General features: G+C 40.8%; 1 protein-coding gene across 6 annotated transcripts in view; it reads right to left on the reverse strand.

The window, feature by feature from the left end:
* Positions 1-16,107, reverse strand: part of LOC137598415 (ephrin type-B receptor 3-like) — a 59,922-nt gene that overhangs the window by 20,225 nt on the left and 23,590 nt on the right. For all 6 annotated transcript variants that reach the window (XM_068318504.1, XM_068318502.1, XM_068318500.1 and 3 more), the window contains exons 2-3: positions 8,799-8,863; positions 2,875-3,547 (exon numbers count right to left, since the gene is read on the reverse strand). In XM_068318504.1, the coding sequence (XP_068174605.1) occupies positions 2,875-3,547; positions 8,799-8,863 (738 nt within the window). The remainder of the gene's footprint in view (positions 1-2,874; positions 3,548-8,798; positions 8,864-16,107) is intronic.

The following is a 16,107-nucleotide window of genomic DNA, read 5'->3' on the forward strand; positions in this document are numbered from 1 at the left end:
GGGTATTGGTCTACATGGACACACACACACAAGCACTAACACATACACACACACACACACACACACACACACACACACACACACACACACACACACACACACACACACACACACACACACACACACACACACACACACACACACACACAAGCCAATCAAAGGTAAGAGCAGTATGTCTGTTTCTTTCTGTCTTTAGGATCAGTCTCTGTTAAGATCTTCAGAAATTCTGAACCTTTACCAGAACTTATTCTTGATTCATTATGTGTATTCCATCATATGAAAACACTGCTAGTCTTTGTAAATGCACAATCTCCATTTATAGGAGCTGTTTGGACGTTTATAGCTCAGGTGATAAGTTACAGATGTACAGAGAAACACTAGCAGCGGCGCTGATCCAGAACACTTTGGCAGACTCCATATCTCTGATAAACAGTCTTGTTAAAAGATGAATGAGTTTGCCGCAGAGCTTAATAAAAAGGAGAACAGCAGGTAAGACAGGGAAACTTTACGGGGTCCAGTTGATTAGCTGACCTGCTTGTACATTAGCTCATCAATGTTGAGGACATACTGCAGTGTTAGTCCCTCAGAATAATGATCATCACCATAGTGCCTGTGTTTAGATTAAGGTTAGAGGTCAAATATACAGCAGACTACTTCCTGCTATTTCCGCTTTTCTGAAAGTCTAATGTTAGCACAAAGCCACCAGTTGACTGGACTGAGTACATTAGCATTGAAGGTATTTGCTTAGTCGTCATTAATCAGTCGTCCACACCACTGACGAACAGGAAGCACTGTTCGATAAACAGATAAGAAATGATGTAGAGGTTTAACAGGTGGGTGAACAGCTTCTTCAACTTTATAATGAGACCCTTCCAGGTTCATGCCAGTTCACTTAAGTAACGTAAACTACAAACAACTTCCGAACTCCCAGGAGTATTGTTGTTTTTTTTTGTTTTTTTAAATGCTAGCCCAACCAATTATGTTGATAGAAGCATTCCCATTAAATTAACAGGGATGAGGTAAAAGTGCTGATGAATAACTTCCAGCGAGTATGAGGGTCATCCTCTTCCTTTCATCCATTTCCCCAATGAGCAACGATGAAAAAAAATGAGAAAGACAAGAGCCTAGAGAAAAAGGAAGGGAATGGTGGAAGAGGTGGAAGCATTGAAAATGCTAATCCTGCAAGAGATTTTCCCCCCTCTTCCCCAACCCCCCGTGTTTTATCCTGTCATGCAGAACATAGAGTTTAAGGGACTGATTAGAATTTACGCTGAAATTGGAAAGTGTAGAGCATGAAGAAAAAGTAAAGAATTTCAAGGGTGAGAAATTTGCAGCAAATGAGAGGAAAGGTGGGAAAAAAAGCTTGTCAATTAATATTAATGCAGACATCCTTAGTGTATGCTGGTGGGGTATTAAATAAAGCTTTATTAGAAAGGTATGGGAGAAGGTGAGGTAAAGACGAGAGAGGTGGCTGGAGGAGATACTGTGTGTTTTCGAGTAAGGAAAAGCAGAAAAGAGATGAGTCAAGTCAAAAAAGCTAACAAGCTTTGGAATAAAATAATGAGAGGAGAGAAAAGGAGAGTGAACTTGTGGAGAGATGGCATGAGAACAGTGGAAGAGATGGAGGTCTATCCCTTGTGGTTCTCAAGTGAAGATTCATTAGAGAACATTTTATCAGGGCCCAGTCACCACGACTTTAACCTTGAGCTGCCAACAACAAACAAATGGGTTTTGCCCCCCCCCCCAACCCACCCCCCCTCGACACACACACACACACACACACACACACACACACACACACACACATACACAGAAACAGCATACATTCACTTTTGGAGTCTAGTGAAACCTGAAAGTGTAAGCCATCATCCACTTCTACTGATCTCTAGTACTGGTGCTGAACAGAAGGTCTTCTCAGTCTCATTTAGAAGCAGAATCAGTCCTTTTGACTCGGGCAGGCAAGATCAATTGGGAAACAACATGAACATATTGTGTCCAGATGCTTCAAAGTCAATGCTACTGATCAATATCCTTGCAAGCTTCCATCTCTCTTGCTCTTATTCTGCTGTCTACATTTTACATAAGCTTCCTAATTTTATGATCCCACACCACTTAATATGAAAAAAAAAAATCAATTATTACTACCTCTTATTGCCACCCAAACTCTATTTCAACCAAGATATTGTTTAACTTCACCTCTACAACCCCATCATGTTTTTCATGAGACCTGAAATCATCATAGGACCTCCTGCTGTCAGAGAGAGCTGACAACTTCCCATTAATAGGGAAACCAGCTGGCAGGTAAAAGTGAGGTGAGGGGGCAAACAACCCCCAGCTGACTGCATCATTGAGTTTGTATTATTTGACCTTGTAGTTTGTTGGATCAATGTGTCAAAACACTCTTCACATGAATGGATGATAATCAGGTGTCGGGAGAGTGACATGGGCTGTGACCAACAAAGATTTTACTGGCAATCCTTTGTATTCTGATGAAGTGTCTTTCAAGAAGAATTTACTCCCTACAATTTGGTCATTGTAATTCACACAGCATAGAAGCATCAGAATCCATGTGCCTAAAATGCAAATGTCACTTTTCTCACCAGTAATAATGCAATACATTATTGATCGCCACAGGGAAATAACCCCAACCCCACAATCATCTTCCAGCATGGTTGAGTGAGGCTGGGAGAGCTAAAAAATAGCACACTTGCCTGTAGATTTTTAAAAATTCATCTGCTTGCCCTGAGTCAGTTCTGTTGCTAACACAGAGCTTGAACTTCGTGAACAATATTGAAATAATTCTTTTTAATCCATCATCATATTGGGTAATAAAATCCTGTACTGGCCTTAGATGTCGGTTTTGAAAGCACTCACCCTGACATTGGGTGTCCTGCATGGCTGGTTCAAAACCGGCAGAACAGGTGCAAGCTCCTACTGGAACCATCCACTCCCCATCGCCATTGCAGTAAAGCTTCAGAGGCACTGACACTTCCACAGCATTGGGGACACAAGTTCCTGGCGCGATGACCAGTGACGTGGCCTCAGCCCCAGTAGCTGTCTCTGGGAAAACAGCAAAGTTGCCGATGGTAGTAGAGCACTTCTTGTAAAAGACTCTAACTGAGATGAGTGACATGCAAGCTCCAAGGTCCTGGAAGGCCAAATAGAACCCGGCTTTTGACAGTGGCCCAAAACTTCTAACTTTTGTGTTGATGCTTCCAGATTCAAGCATGGAAAAACTTGCATCTGGGGCAATAGTGTCCACCTTCACGTAGGGGTTCTCCATCCAGAAAGGGCTAGTGGCTGTGGCTGAGTCTGAGTCAGATTCATAGTAGAAGAGGTTGAATGTCTCTTTGCAGGAGCCTGGGATGTTAGGAATGCTGTTACAATCACGCACTGTGAATTTCATCTCCACATACACACGAAGCACATCCTTCCGTGGGATGAAGTCACTGCGTAGCCAGTTATTCTGGTTGAGTTCACGTACATTGCAGACTTGGTATGTCCTGATGGGGTTCATGGCATCATCGTAGCCACTAACTTCTTCCCACTAAAAAATAGAAGAGAAACATCAATAGGTTAGAAGCTAAAGGAATCGGGAGTCATATTGGACAGATATGTTTGACAAATGTGATGCCACATGGTCTGATTCACCACACCTTGCTACATTCAGTTATTATGTACAAGTGACAGAAGCAGGGGAGAGGTTAAGGTCTAAATATAAATATGCAATTGTCCTTTGTGTCATTTTTTAGAGTGTTTTCAATTACACTGTCTTCCCTTTACACTACTACACATTTCATCTCTAGTTAGTGTTGCAAAAACCCAGGGACAAGGACTGCAGATTCATCACAATTACAGCTACCTGTCACCTGACCTCAACACAGAGCCACCACTGCATGTTTATCTCATGTCTGTTGGGAAGTAGCAGCCACACTGCTTTGCAACCAATTCCAGTTAAATTTCAGAGCAAGATCACAACATGTCTAATAAAGACAGGGAAAAGGTGCTAGTTAACCCTCATGCATTCCTGTTTCTGTGCACTCATTTAAGTATTTCAAGGCTATTACAATACCAAGGAGATGAATTACTGCAGATAAAATGGGATCACAGTTTCTAAACTTTGATTACTATCTTGATGAAATGAGCGCAAGCAAACAAGACTATTGATACTTTGCTGTGAGATATTGTGATTTAATACAAATTCTAATCTCCAATGAGGACAGTAGCATTAAATATTTTCATTTCAAATAGCAATTCCTTTGTGTATCATGTATCTTTGTGCGTGTGTTGTGTGCTGAGGGATCTGCTCCTGTTTTGTTTTCAGAGAAAGCATGTTACTTTTAAGCACAGGCCTAGAAACTTAATTTGCGTTGTTTTTTTTGTTTTTTTTATTGAAAATGCAATTCAAAGTGTTTCACATAAGGCAAGATATTAAAGCATTTTAAAAATAATGAGGAAGGGAATTAAATAGAGTAGAAAATCTAGACAAAGTGAAAGCAGACTGCACTATTCTGCCTTGGTGCCATTGGAATTTGTATCTAATCTATCATATTAAGTCTGCGGCCTCGTGATTACTAGATTGACTTTAATATTGGTCTGCCCTCCTGTCACTTTAAATGCCAAGACACATCTATAAAAAAAATATGTGTCTTTGGCTCTCATTTTGAGAATTACGTTTGCTGTAAAATGTTTGATTGTTTAGAAACTCTGGCACAAAGGCCTTTTCCTCTGAGCTATGAGCATCTGAGCATTTTAATTAAGGCTGTGTTATGGATGTGGTGGAGACAAGGATATTCATCCAAGACTTGGGAGCAGATGACAGATACAGGGAGAATGGCCGAGGCTTGGTTGTGAAGTTTAAACTGTGGTTCACTGAATGGAAGGGAGACAAAAGTGATAAGAGATAATCAATTATTATCACCCAAATCAATGAGATACCAAAAAGCATGAGGTGTACAGCCAACCGTGTAAGTGAGGTGTTTGTGTGTTTATTTTGTTTATTTTAGCGTATTACTATGGAACTGCATGTCTGGTTTTTATGTGCATGTGCTTTGTGAGAGATCATTTTCATGATTACTTATCCGATTTTGTTACTGATACATTTTTCACATGCATACATGTGGTGTTCAGGCCACTGAAACAAACACAAACACACTCATGGGACCTGTGGACATGCAATATATACAATGGGAGGAAGAGTGGCAGGCAGGTCTGACCTGATGCACCCCTAAAACAGCAGTTTGTTTTTTGTTTTTTGTTTTTTTTTTGGGGGGGGGCAGTGCCTTTCTCAGGGGCACCTCAGCAGTGCTCAGGAGGTGAACTGACTCCTCCCACTGCCAGCTCACACTCGTATGGATCAAGTTTTTGATCCACACGGGCCTTGAACCAGCCACCCTCAGGTCCCAGCACAAGACCTAGTGGACAGAGCTACTGCCACACCAATAGCCACACTCTGTACATCTGCTTAGTGAGCCTGAATAAAAGAAGGAGGTCATGTGAAAAGTTTCTTAGAATTGATTTCCAAGAAAAGGAATCGATACACAAAATTTACGATTCCCCTTATTTTGTTCTTGTCCTTTCCAATCAGATATGTAAACTTAACCTTCAGAAGAGATAAATGTGCTTAGCTCATAATAACGTTTTTTTAAGGGCGACGCACACTAAAATATGTATCTGACAATATTTTGGTTTACGAATTATTGTACATTCATACATTTCAGAAAACTTTGAGAAAAACTAAAAATACAAATCACAAATGAAAGGCTTGTGCTACCAGATTTTTTTAAAAATAAATTTTGACTCTTTTTTTCTATTTGTTCACCTTGAATTTCAGAGGAAAATTAGCAACCATGATAGCAACTTGAAAGTATAATTAGATAACAATTTCTTAAATACAACCAATGAGTTTGATTTTTTTTTTTAAATTAGTTTGTTGTTGATTTGAATAGGCTTTCCAAGGGTAATTTTAAGAATATTTTAGCTGTCCTTTATAGCTAAAGTACCCCCTTTATATGGGGGGGGGGTGTCTTTGAAACAGACTACACTAACAATTGTTATCATCTCCATATGCTGACAAACTTGGAAAATAGTTATAAGTATATGGTTATGGAAAACTATGTGGGAGTCATTCCAGTTCTCAAGGAGCCTTGCAATAAAGTGGAATTTCCCATCCATTACCCATCTGGTTTAAAAGATATATGCTAAGGTTGATGTACAAATACACATATGGGACTAGGAGACATGCTGTGAAATAAAATCCTAGCAACAATATATAAAAAAAATTATATACCACAGGCATGGAAAATATGAAAGGATGTGCACATACTTAACATGGAAAGATTAGCACAAATCAACAACTGTATTTAATCTACAGATACAAATTCATTAACTTAGTTCTCACAACAAAAGTTGTGCTAATCGTAATTTCAAGAATTAATTCCTTAAAAATATTTATTTCATCCTGAATCTTGTTTCTAATGTAAGGTTTTGGTGTTTACTGATTATGCTGTATACGGTATATCAAATGTGACATTTCCTTATTATCAATTCAATTTTTTTAAAATAAGGAAACACAAGGCAGTAGGCCTACTGATACACATATGCAGCTGAGGAAATGTATAAATACAAGACACACACACACACACACACACACACATACAAGCATACACTTATGTACACACACACACACACACACAAACACACACACACACACACACACACACAGACACACACACACACACACACACACACACACACACACACACACACACACACACACACACACACACACACAAAACAAAAACAAAAAGGTAATATCAGTCATGTCAAACTTCTTGTACTTTCTGAAAACTTAAGGGGGTAGAAAGATAATACAGGGCATCAACCATCTCTAACACAGTTTGCTCCAAAACAAGAAAGGACAGATATACTACACTTTTGGTTGACAATGTGGAAAATATACATAATGACTATCCCTACAAAGGAACATCTGTTCCAGTGCTATTGGACCACTTGGAACATCACTGTATTATTGCCTAATGCTGATAGTGGGGCATTGGGATGCAAAAGAAGTTGGATGAGAGGAAGGTTGCGAGAAAAGGCTGTAAAGGGTTTGTCTCACTGATTGTTGCAGCAGCAGTGGATAGTATGCCTGGTATTATTAGTGCTTAGTTACCTGGAAGTAAAGGAGGGGGAGAATACAAATGGTGCACGACTGCCAGTAGCTGGGGTGGAATGTCCCTGTGAAAGCTTTGGGGTGAAGACAAAGCATAAAAAATGGTGGCCCATCTTTAAAAAACACAAGCGCCAAGTCAGGGGGCCACACAAAATCAAGGGGAGGAGTGCGGGAGGTCTTTGAAGTATAGCCGAGGAGGGGTCTAGACTCTTTTTGCTCTTCTTAAGTCATTGTGAAGACCACATGGGAAAGCAAGATGAGGCTGTCACTGGCACTTTTTGTGTTGATGATTTGGATGCCTGACCTTGCCATGGGTCAATGCCAAGAAATATGTTTGTGTTTATAAGGTTAGTTCATTGGAAAACTGGCATTTTTCACATGTTTTAAGTTCACTGAGGCAAGGGAATGAAACAGCTGCAATAAATTAAATTGGTGAAAATGGATTTCCTGCATACTACTAGGCACATAATGTTGGATCCTCAAGCATATCCTTTTGAGCGATATGAAGATAAAAAGAGGGGGAACTATTTCTAAAGGTATTCAAATGTCTGACATGTTGAAATCATCCCCACCGACATATTTGAATAAGCTCACTTGAAAACATCACGCTGTCACGCTTCCGGCGTCTAACCGGAAGCCCTTTTGGCTTCATCATACATAGCGGTTTATGAGTTTTGAACCGCCAGGCAGAAGGCCTAGAGGAAGACCAAAGAGGAGGTTTATGGATGTAATGAGGGAAGACATGAAGGTAGTTGGTGTGAGAGAAGAGGATTCAAAGGACAGGGCTAGATGGAGGAAATTGATTGCTGTGGCGACCCCTGAAGGGAAAAGCCGAAAGGAAAAGAAGAAGATACATAGCGGTTTATATTCTTTGATCATGATGGACCTCGTATTGTTGTGTAGGGAGCCCCGATGCTTTATTCACTAGGACCGAACTAACAAAGCCGGAGTCTACCTTCCGTCTTAACGTTCGTCCGTCCCCCACACACGGAGCCGTTATGGCTTAGTCGGACACAGTGGTTTATTTTCTTGTGATGGCGAAGAATAAAAAGAAAAATGAAGTCTGATATTTTTGTTTTATCGTGGAATTTCCACGGGTTCCCGTTAGTTCCTTACATATAAATATAATGAAATGAACCGTCCATCCATTAACAAAAGGACATCTATATAACATAATTGAAAAAAAAACAAAGACTAAATTCTGCAGCAGGAATAACAGATGTAATTATTTCTTATCTTTCACCATCTAGATCTCCATTTACACACACACACACACACACACACACACACACACACACACACACACACACACACACACACACACACACACACTCACACACATACCCACACACACACACACACACACACACACACACTCACACACACACACACACACACACACACACACACACACACACACACACACACACACACACACACACACACACACACACAGTTTTTGCAGTATAGTTTTAAAGGTTACTATTTTCATTGATTTTTTTTTAATCATTCAAATATCATATTCAGCATTGTATTACACACACACACACACACACACACACACACACACACACACACACACACACACACACACACACACACACACAGCGTCGAGTAAACTCACCCCAGTCACAGGGTGTGCAGTCCAGGCTAATTCTGTCGTGGCCCACTTTGTGTCCATCAACGTTTCTGTAAACAGAAGCAGAAAGAAAACACCCAGGTCAGAAGAGAGGGAATTGGGTAACAAAATAAATCAGAAGAAACTTTCAATAGTTTTATAACCATGTCATAAAAGTTCCTATGTGGGAGAGATAAGATGCTTTGTCCTAATGTGTGTCAGATAACAGGCAAATAAATCAGTGACTGCGTGGGGTAACAGCAATATTGGTTACAATTAGACAAAGAAACAGTGTTTTCCCCTGGGTGACAGAAGACTATGTGACGAGAGCGAAACAGAGATTGGGGCAGATGATCTGTGAGGACTGTGTGACAGTTTACTGTGGCTGCTTGCTGTGGCTGATAAGTCTCAATTAGACATTTAATTTTATATACTGGAAAGGAAACAATGGCAAGTCTCCCTGAGCAACAAGTCTGCTTTCTACATGGTGCTGCATGACACAAACACTTGACGACATGCACACACATGCTATAAGTAATTGCTTGTAATACTAGTCTACAAGATATAAAACCTGACAAAAAGTTAGAATAGAGAGGGAGCTTAAAAAGATAGGCATCACAAAAGAGGAGAATGGAGGTCAATACACTTCAATTGGATTCCCTTTCTGTCAAAACCTTCAAGGTTACCTTACTTTTACACCGGTCTCTTGTCACACGCACAATATGCACGATGCACACAAAATGGTGTCTCCTGCAAAGCCCTTTTCTCCTCACCACTTTCCACTCTCTTGTTTCAACTGGCACACACGTCAGCTTTGTGAGAGCAGGAAAGGAAGACTATAAATGTTGAATCTTTTACTACCTGGTGCTCAAGGCGCAGTATGCAGCCCCAGTTATTATCTCAACCGCTGTGCTGTTCTACAAGATAGTAAAAGATGATGAAACGACACTGCTAGAAACTGAGCATGCACTATCCCTAGACGGAAGTGCAAGATGTTTCAATTTTCCTGCCTCAGTTGCAGAGGATGAACCTGAAGACATCCCTTGGCTTATTCTATTGTGCCAAAAAACAAAAAAACAACAACAAACAAAAAAGTCACATAAGCTCACAGGAAATAGAATTTGGGAATTATAAAAAGTAAACTTCAGAATTTTACTGTTCTTTCTCCAAATAACTACATCCACTGCATTAAAGACTCCCAGCAGTGACACTTGTGTGAACCATCCATAGTGAATTATGTCTTACTCTATAACGACAACATTGTAAAACTGGAAATTCCTTTGTTACATTCCACCCATCATGCTTTGAATGACAGCGTCTTTGACATATACAGTAGATGTGCCTGTTGCGCCAGTGAGGAAGCATGACTTTAAAGAGGGTTCTTGCCAGAGTAAGACATATATATATAATCAAATTTCAATTGTAATTTTGACTTGTTTGCCTTGTGCAAAAAATTGAATATTCACAGTGAGGCAGTTCTCACAATGAGAACAGACTCCGAGAGTGCCAAAGGAAGTGAATATCGTGTATTCATTGCGGCAGAGGGCCAAATCCAGCTCACAAACTTTGTCAAGCAATCCTAACCTTTTCGCTCCTATCAGTTTTCTTTTTTTTTTTCTATCCTTATAATGGGAAAGACATAAAACAAATATTAACATACAGTCTGCTTTTTAAATACATCCAATGAGCCACATTTGTTTCACTCAAGGAAACAAGGGCCTACTAGTATTTTCATCTCTGTATCTGTGTCAGCGAATATTAGCTGTGGGACTTCCCCAATTCCAGTTGTGAGAGTGTGTGATTCGGGATGTCTTACACACATAGTAAGCCAGTGTGGAGGAAATGATACACCTACAGTGCCTGGTGTTTATTGTTATGACTGGGCCGTGTGTACGGTACATTGGCTTGTCATTAAAGATGACCTTGCTGAAAATAACAACAGGTTGAAACACAATGACAGGCCAGACGTGAGAAGAAGCGTAGACAGAGGTGAGAGACAGAGAGAGAGAGAGAGAGAAAGAAAGAATGATTGAGCAAAAAGAGTGATATCCAAAACACACATACACATACACACACAGCTGTGCATTCATACTAGATCAGACAGTGGGTTGTTCTGGAGTGCATCTGCAGCACTAACCTTTCCTATCTCGATGCATCTGCATTGTTTAACCTTTTGTGCTTGCCTGTATGAATAGGTATATGTAGATGAGATGGCAATTGTGTATCTCTCTGTGCGTGTGTGTGTGTGTGTGTGTGTGTGTGTGTGTGTGTGTGTGTGTGTGTGTGTGTGTGTGTGTGTGTGTGTGTGTGTGTGTGTGTGTGTGTGTGTGTTTGGTGAAAAGCCATGTATTGTGCTCAAAGTGGAGCACCAATCCTGAGTCAATGGGCCAGAGAACAGACCCTGAATGACCCCAAACTAACCTGGACTCTTTGTCAGTACGCATGTGTATGTGGTTAGTTAATTTGACTCTGTGCATGTTTTTGTGGGTGAGAGAATAATGCACCAGGCAATAGAATTACAATGCAGTCTAAAGCAAATTTGGGCACCTGTACAACCACAGAAAACACAAATGCATACAAACACCAGTTTGCTCTTGTACAAAAAACAATACAATACAAAATCAAAAAAATGAATGAAACTGACAGACCCTTGCTTCATGGATAATAAAGGATGAGAGAGAGGTAGAGTATAAAAATTAGTGAAAGAAAGGTATTTCTTGAAACAACCTCTGAAAGTTTCTTAGACCAAGCTGACTGCTTGCCTAATGGGGCTGGTCGAGACAGAAGAAAAAAAAGGAAAACCTGAAGGATGAGTTCAGAGAGAGAGAGAGAAAGAGAGCGAGAGAGAGAGAGAGAGAGAGAGAGAGAGAGAGAGAGAGAGAGAGAGAGAGAGAGAGAGAGAGAGAGAGAGAGAGAGAGAGAGAGAGAGAGAGAGAGAGTGGGAAAAACAAACATTGTAAATTGGGCAAATGAATGTTCACATATGGTGTCTTAAAACACAGTAAGAATGAAGCATGCAGAGGAGGGAGGTGCGGTCGGATCATGATAGGCAAATGTACGAGGTTGCTTAATCCATCTTCATTGCGTGTACTCTCACTTTTTCTCATTATGTTTCAAATTCTCTCTCATGATCCTTATGGAATGACCTATATAACACCCTATTGTTTCCCTGTATCCATGTCATTGTCATCTCCACCCAGTCATGTAACTTTTTCTCGCTCTCATTGGAAAGTGATAGGTTTGACCTTGTGTCCCTTGTCATTTTGCATTTTTCACTTCCTTCCTTTTCATGTTGCGTCATGTTGTGCTGTCATAGATGCAACCTGCTGCGCGCAGGGGAATTTTCTTAAGCCTCACATTGTTTACGAAGACCGATCATTAAGGAGTAACTGAATATGTCAAGGATCACTTTCTCAAAGTGTTATTTATGATAGAGGTCAGATGTACCAAAGCGGAAACATGAGGATGAATAGCAATGATATTTTGTTTTTCCCTGCTAACCTGTGTGAGAAAATTTACAGAAATATAAACCGTCTTAAAGAGATCAAATAGCAAACAGTTGAATCAGTGCGCACATGCACGCACATTCATACACATATGCAAAGCCAGGCCCTACAGTCTAATCCTGTAATGACAGGGCAGACCTAATAACAGGGGAGGGCAATGAAGCATTCGTCCCCCTGGCCGCATTCACACGCACACACAAGCACACGCAGTGCCCTGAGTTACAAGCCTCTTAAAATATTTCTTTTTTTAAACAAGCACACATTATAACAAGAAAAAAACAGAAGGACATAAAGAGGAAAGGGGAAGAATGGCTATAATTGAGAGATAGGAATGTGGGGTTGTTTTCAAGGGCTAAGTCCCTGAGATGCATGGAGCAGACAGGTGAGGGATTTAACTTGGAACTTGCTGCAGCTACTCTGAACGTTTTAGCATGCACATCTTTGCTGGCGTGACCCTGTTAGATGACAACTGAAAGATAACTGAACCAAGCCCTCGGGTGGTGAAGCAGACAAGATGTCTCGACAACTTTGAAAATACAGGTATTACAGAAACGTTTGAAATATGAACCCTGAGCTATTTGTTGATGAAACAACTTCCTGTTTCCTGCTTCAGGGGCAAAACAAAATGGCTTCTCTCGATAGCATTAACTGCTGTATTATTGAAACATGATGACAGCAGGATTTTGTTGTCAACCTGAAAATAAAAACTTCAAACGTTCTAATGACTCCTTCCCCTAACTTCTGCCCCTTAGGCTTTTCCACAATAGTTAATTATCTTCTCCCCACCTCTTATCCCCTTGCTTTTGTGGTGTGCGTCTACAGTCAAACAGACCAAGTACATGGCAACCTGGCATGCAGTTGCTACTCCACTAAAACACTATGATGCCTAGTTGCCAAACACTTGAGATTCTGTTTAGCCACAGAAACAGTGAAATGTGTCAACATTAAGAGCGAGGGCCCCACGCTCAACTTATTAGTGCTATTAGCCTGATTTCTTTGTGTGCTATCTTTGTTGGCTCAGCTTTTGTCCTCCAATGAGAAGCAGAGAGAGAGAGAGAGAGAGAGAGAGAGAGAGAGAGAGAGAGAGAGAGAGATGCAGAAAAAGAGAGCAGGAAGGGAGATTCTATTCAAATTCAAATTGTTCAAGCAGCCTTTTCGCTTTTGTCTGGGGCCAGAGTGCGACGATTAGAAGTCTCTTCCATTTTATGCACCCCCTAAACACACACACACACACACACACACACACACACACACACACACAGAGACACACAGACACACAGACACACACACACACACACACACACACACACACACACACACACACACACACACACACACACACACACACACACACACACACACACACACACACACACACAGTCACAGTAATTGGCCACTGCGACATGGACAGTCCAAGGAAGTGATTCCCCTGTGGAAATCCTGAGCTAGCTTGCCTCCCATGACAACCACCCTGCAATTCACACACACCCCTGTCTCCAGTCGTTGTACATGCACATGTACACACACACACACACACACACACACACACACACACACACACACACACACACACAGACACACACACACACACACAGACGCACACACACACGCGGGCGCGCTCACAAACACACTTTACCCTGCTACCACTCACTGTCAGTCATCCCACAATGGCTGTCAAACAAGAGGTTTGTCCTGTTGGTACTTAAACTGGGTTTATCTTCAACACTTAGAAAGTTCACTCTTTCTGCATCTCCATCTCCCTCTTTCTCTATACTTTTGCAGCAGTTTTTCTTCAGTCTTACTTTTAATTCATCTTTCCCCACAAGGAGGCCTAATGAATACAAGCCTTTGAATTATGACCACATGCCAATTATTGATTGCTTGGGTCATTGCTTTTGTAGAAGTTATCTCTAACAAGTAGCCTTCACCAGATGACACCGAGGGTGGGATAAATAATAACAACAAATGCCACAATCTCTTCTGAGGTTTTGAGGGAGCAGAAGAGCTGAACTGGAGAAAGATCTTTGATCACAGAAGGATCATTGTGAGCTTGTGCCGCAACCAAGGAGTCTATTGCCTTTTTTCAAGGGCTCATGAAGTCTCGTCCAGTTCCTGTACTGCTGATCGACTGGGCCTCTTTGTCTTGAACCCCTCCCTTTCTTTCTCTCTCTCTCTCCATCCCCTTCTCTCACTAACTCCACTAATTACAAAGCACATAGCATCTGAACAGGTAGCCCTGAGGGCAGCTCTCCACAAAACCAGGTGTGCCTGTGTGTAAGAATGAATACATGTGCGTCAGCGTGTGCGTATTTACTGGCTGTGTGTGTGCATGTTCAGCTTTATGGAACTGGTGTATTTAATGAGCTGCATGAATGATTGTGCGTATGCCTGTTAAAGGCACTGATACATACATAAATGATCAACTGCTGAAAGTACAGCATCTGCTTTGTTACTATTTCCACTTAATCAGCCAACCCCTCACTCCCAGACCTAGGCATTCATACCTCTCTACATTGTCCCATGGGTTCACTGAATGGCTCCGTGCTCGGTTGCTATTGAAAAAGTCACAGCCCCTTCATCAACAGTGCTGACAATACAGAACATGCACACACAAACACACATATTCACAGTCAGGGATGTGCCGTTACCACTTGTTTTATTGGGTACTTGCTCTCTGACACAAGAACTTTAGAATACATTCAAAATCCAATTCCGAAAAGGTTCAACGGGAATCGTCCACAGTGTGTCTGTGTCTGCTATCTTTGCTCCTGTTAGTGCACCTCTGACTAATCAGCATTTTGTTTTTCTTTGTTCTCTTTTAAATGAGAATACAGATTTTCCAAACCATGCAGTTTAACTTACAGCTGACTGATGTATTTCCAGCCAGCACTTGATGTTGCTTAACCTCCAAACATTTAGGTATCGCTACATTTTCCATTTTGCAAGAGCTTTATTCAGTTGCTCCAAAAGGAAACTTTTGTTTACCCTACATAACATTTCACACTCACCTTTATTTCTGTCCATTTACCTTTACACAACATGGACACATCACCGTGTGTGCTGTGTCTGTGCCAACTCTGTTGATGTATTCACAAGGTTGTGGGGCTTTGTCCACGCCTATTTTGTTTGTTTGTTTGCTTGTTTGTTTAAATAGGCCAACCTTCCTGCCTCACTTTCAGTTTATTAGGTTTCCTAGTACCCACTAAAATATTTCTCTGATTCACTCCAGACTTTACTTATTTATGTCACTGAGATGTTTGGCCTTGTCAGTTGAAATTGAATTAAGGCTGCCCATGTTTTACCTCAGTTCTAATTGGAAACCAAATACAGGGTCAGACATTTGATCCTGATGTCATATGAAATGAACATCTAACTCAAAAAGAAAATGACTATATTGTCATCACCAGCTCCCGCTATTCTTTTTTAATTAGTTGAATAATCACACAAAATCAGTCACAGTAATAGTTCACCATGTACTGTTTCTTTATATCACTTATTTCAAAGGGTTTAGTGTCACATTTGCCATTTACAGTTCATTTTGAGAGGCATGTTGTTCATTTGCAAATGATTATGTTAAAAGCATCAGGTCTCCCCAACTATAACCACCACCAGGAAATAGGCACAGAACCAGATTTTTGTCAGAACACAAGATGTTTACATCACCTAACATGGAAACTATTGCCTCAGACTCTACCATAAATGAAGTGATTTTTCACTTTCAACCTTTCCTGGAAATTATCCATGCTGTTCCGTTTGTGTTTTAGAACATTTACGATTCAGGTTTTTTGATTTTGTTTTTTCTCCAATAA

Source organism: Antennarius striatus, chromosome 7, assembly GCF_040054535.1.
Source record: "Antennarius striatus isolate MH-2024 chromosome 7, ASM4005453v1, whole genome shotgun sequence".
NCBI lineage: Eukaryota > Metazoa > Chordata > Actinopteri > Lophiiformes > Antennariidae > Antennarius > Antennarius striatus.